Source organism: Sinocyclocheilus anshuiensis, unplaced genomic scaffold (genome assembly GCF_001515605.1).
Source record: "Sinocyclocheilus anshuiensis isolate Anshui unplaced genomic scaffold, SAMN03320099.WGS_v1.1 scaffold411, whole genome shotgun sequence".
Taxonomy (NCBI): domain Eukaryota; kingdom Metazoa; phylum Chordata; class Actinopteri; order Cypriniformes; family Cyprinidae; genus Sinocyclocheilus; species Sinocyclocheilus anshuiensis.
This window is the reverse complement of record NW_015549608.1, coordinates 807,102-811,612: the sequence shown is the minus strand read 5'-3', so window position 1 is coordinate 811,612 and position 4,511 is coordinate 807,102. Positions and strand designations below refer to the sequence as shown.

The following is a 4,511-nucleotide window of genomic DNA, read 5'->3' as shown; positions in this document are numbered from 1 at the left end:
CCCCGACACCCGGTGTCTGCTCTTTTACTTATTATTCTGATCTGTAAAGTCAGCAGATAACTCTATAAACTCGAAGAGTGAACGTTAAAAGAGCGTGAACCGCAGGCGAACGAAATCCAGACGCTCCCTAACGCGAGCCATCTGTCCGTGACGCCCCGCCCGCGTTTCGCTTATGAACAGCAGACAGCGGGGCGCCTGGAAACAAGTTTGAACAGCTCACAGAAACTCTGACACGATACAGCGCGACTCTTTATTCGTCTCAACCAGACACTCGTGTGGGTTTTCTTTACGCGTTTGATCCGCTGAGCAGCGTCCGGGGCGCCGCTGCGCTCTCCTAAAAGTTTCTGGACACCGACTTGACAGGATAAATCGCCCGAGGGAGTTGGAGGGGAGGAAGAGCGCTGGCGGGCGAGCTGGCTGTGAGAGGAGACAGACCGCAGAAGAGAAGTATGGCCGCGTGCGGTGCGTCCGCGCTCTTCCTGCTCGCCTTTGCAATACTGGGAGCGAGCGCGCAGTACGGAGAGCGCGGCATGTCGGTTCCCGAGCACGGCTTCTGCCAGCCCATCACCATCCCTCTGTGCACGGACATCGCGTACAACGAGACCATCATGCCCAACCTCCTCGGCCACACGAACCAGGAGGACGCGGGGCTGGAGGTGCACCAGTTCTACCCGCTCGTTAAAGTGCGATGCTCGCCGGACCTCAAGTTCTTCTTGTGCTCCATGTACGCGCCGGTTTGCACGGTGCTGGAGCAGGCGCTGCCGCCGTGCCGTTCGCTGTGCGAGCGTGCGCGTCAGGGCTGCGAGGCGCTCATGAACAAATTCGGCTTCCAGTGGCCGGAGAGTCTCGCGTGCGAGTCGTTCCCGGTGCACGGCGGAGAGCTGTGCGTGGGGCAGAACACGTCTGAGCAGAGCGCACCGGTCAACCCGACTCCAGATGTGACCCAAGCGACACCCGAGCATCACAGGAAGGGCCGTTTTAAATGCCCGGCTTCGCTGAAAGTCCCGCCGTACCTAAACTACCGCTTTCTAGGCGAGGAAAACTGCGGCGCACCGTGCGAACCCAAAAAACTGCACGGGGTGATGTACTTCAGCGAGGACGAACAGAAGTTTGCGCGGATTTGGATCGGGATCTGGTCGGTTTTGTGTTGCGCGTCTACTTTATTCACCGTCTTGACTTATTTAGTGGACATGAATCGCTTTAGTTACCCGGAAAGACCCATTATATTCCTTTCCGGGTGTTATACGATGCTGTCCGTCGCCTACATCGCCGGATTTCTGCTGGAAGACAAAGTGGTTTGCAATGAGCAGTTCGATAATGAGTTCAGGACGGTGGTTCAAGGCACCAAAAAGGAAGGCTGCACCATCCTGTTCATGATGCTGTACTTCTTCAGCATGGCCAGCTCCATCTGGTGGGTCATTCTAGCGCTCACTTGGTTCCTCTCGGCCGGGATGAAATGGGGTCACGAGGCCATTGAAGCAAATTCGCAATATTTCCATCTCGCAGCGTGGGCGGTGCCAGCCGTCAAGACCATCACCATCCTCGCGGTGGGTCAAGTGGATGGAGATGTGCTCAGCGGCGTCTGCTTCGTGGGCATCAACAGCGTGGACGCGTTGCGCGGATTCGTCCTGGCGCCGCTGTTCGTCTACCTGTTCATCGGCACCTCGTTCCTCCTGGCGGGCTTCGTGTCTCTGTTCCGCATCAGGACCATTATGAAGCACGACGGCACCAAAACGGAGAAGCTGGAGAAGCTGATGGTGCGCATCGGCATCTTCAGCGTCCTCTACACGGTTCCAGCCACCATCGTGATCGCGTGTTACTTCTACGAGCAGGCCTTTCGGGATCAGTGGGAACAGACGTGGAGCGCTCAAACGTGCAAGACGTACGCGGTGCCGTGCCCCGTGCACAACCCGCAGATGAACCCGGATTTCACGGTGTTCATGATCAAGTACCTGATGACCCTGATCGTGGGCATCACGTCTGGATTCTGGATATGGTCTGGAAAGACTCTTAACTCGTGGAGAAAGTTTTACACGAGACTGGCGAACAGCAAACAAGGAGAAACAACAGTGTGACTTAACTGCTTTTTTATTTGTCACTTTTTCTGATGGAAAAAACAACAGCAACTGTTTAAAGAGACGCCCTTCGCGTTGTACATAAACATTGTGATTTTTTTGTAAGTATATATTTGTATTTAAATCTCACTTGGATTTCTTGGATGTTCGTTTTTTTTTAATCAAAGGAGCTTTTGTTGGACAAACCTTAACGTTTTGGAGATTATTTATGCCTTTTCTCTTGGATTATTCTGGGTGGGGATCTGTTTTTTAAGCTTGTATGTAAAACTGTGTCTTTTTATCGACATCAGTATTTCCATGGGCAAATATTCAAACTTTTTACATGCAAATAATGCAGAAATAATGATAATGTGTGTGAATTGTGCACCCAGTACTTCATGGGAAGAATTGAGCTTTAAATGAAAGCTTTAGGTCTGAGATCAGATGAATTATAGGACTGGAATGTTTTATGGAGGCTGAGACTAGGAGCTAGAACAAAAACAGTGAGTACCCATGGTTGATATGTGCTTAACCCACCCTAAAGCGGGTTGCTGGTCTCCTGGCCTGGGCTTGGACAGCAGCAGTCTCAGGCTTGTTTTAAGATGTACAGTTAAGTGCCTTTTTCAGTTCGGAGCAGCATTGGGGTCAGGCCTGCACTTGTGTTTAACTCCAAGAAATGTATACATTGTTCTTCTTCAGGCTGTACTTAACTTTGGTGATGTTTCTGAAGGGTTTGTGTTCTCCTTTGGCTCTTTTGCACAGAAGTACCTCTAAACATACAGCTAGAACAGGATGGACGGTGTTTGCAATGCACTTCTCAAATAGTTTAATGTCTGTGTTGGTATCGTAACTAATCCATGATGTGAAAATTGGGATGCATATATGTAGCGATAAACCGATATATCGGCCGATATTTGGTCCTTTTGAGATGATCAGCAGTGATAATCATGAATGCTCATCCTGTGTATCATTTCCAAAATCTACCAGCAGGCCTCTTGATCAATAATGCAATTTGTTTTCAAATAATTGTATTGATTTTTAAGTCATATCGGTTGTATATCAGTCTGCGCTCTGGTCATCGGTATCAACATCAGCTATTAAAAACCCCACATCACTTGAATAGTTTAATGCCCATGTAACTAATTAATGAACATGATGTGAAAATTAGAATGTATACTTTCGTGTAGTGGTAAACCGATATATCGGCTGATATTTGCCCTTTTAGAGATGATCAGCAGCGATAATCACGAATGCTCATCCTGTGTATCCTTTCCAAAATCTGCCAGCAGGCCTCTTGATCAATAATGCAATTTGTTTTCAGATCATTTTATTGATTATTAAGTAATATCGGTTGTATATCAGTCTGCACTCTGGTTATCAGTATTAACATCAGCTATTAAAAACCCCACATCGATCAAATAGTTTAATGCCCATGTTAGTAATGTAACTAATCCACGAACATGATGTGAAAATTGGGATGCAGAGTTTTGTGTTGCGGTAAACCGATATATCGGCCGATATTTTGCCCTTTTGAGATGATCAGCGATAATCATGTCAACTTGTCTTGTGTATCATTTCCAAAATCTACCAGCAGGTCTGTTAATGGACAATGCAATTTGTTTTCAGATATTTTTAACTGATTTTTAAGTTGTATCGGTTGCATATTAGTATGCGCTCTGGTTATCGGTATCAACATCATCTATTAAAACCCCCACATCGCTCAAGCACTACGTAAGCGTAATTCACATCATCCTGTTCATAATTCTTCAGGGTTTGTTGTGTCATTATGTGCTTTTTAAAAAAAATGTTCTTTACTGAACATCAAATAATGTTGATTCTTGATTGTTTATGGTGATTATCTCATGCAAATGAATGTTTTTGTTTTCGCAAAGGAATCTTTGTTTAAGGTGATTACAGAAAGCACTGGTAGATAGAGGCCTGCTCTTAAACTCCTGTTCTTGTGAGATGCGTTTGCATGGATCGGAGATGTATTAAATCACACTAGCATTGAAGCCTGTATTAGAGTTTTCTACACCGGTGACATCTGTTATTTTCTTCTTTCTCATACTTCTGCTTGTGATACTATCAAAAACCCTTTATATTTATAGACAATAGTTTATATATTATTCACTTCTTTAAAGAATAAACTTCACATTTGTACAAAATGTTCTTTTGTAATGGCAAGTGAGTTTGTTTTGATGGCTGATTGTTTATTTTTTAATTTGATAGTTTTTAATTCATTTTCTTGATGCTGTCCCTTTGCTTTGCTTTAAGGCCTGCTTATGTTTCTAATTATTCTAATTATTATTATTATTTAATGATATTTGTCAGATTGAAGCAGACTTTTAAAAAGTGTTTTCAGTAACTTCAGTAACACCTACCTAATGCATTGGGTATCATGAACTAACAATGTTTTTTAATGCATTCATTAAAGGAATAGTTCACCCAAAAATGAAA

General features: G+C 45.1%; 1 protein-coding gene across 1 annotated transcript; it reads left to right on the top strand.

The window, feature by feature from the left end:
• The first annotated feature begins 219 nt into the window (after positions 1-219).
• On the top strand, positions 220-4,210 carry LOC107659095 (frizzled-1-like). Its single transcript, XM_016447925.1, has one exon. The coding sequence runs from the start codon at positions 450-452 to the stop codon at positions 2,073-2,075; it is 1,626 nt and encodes a 541-aa protein (XP_016303411.1). The 5' UTR covers positions 220-449; the 3' UTR covers positions 2,076-4,210.
• Positions 4,211-4,511: the final 301 nt, after the last annotated feature.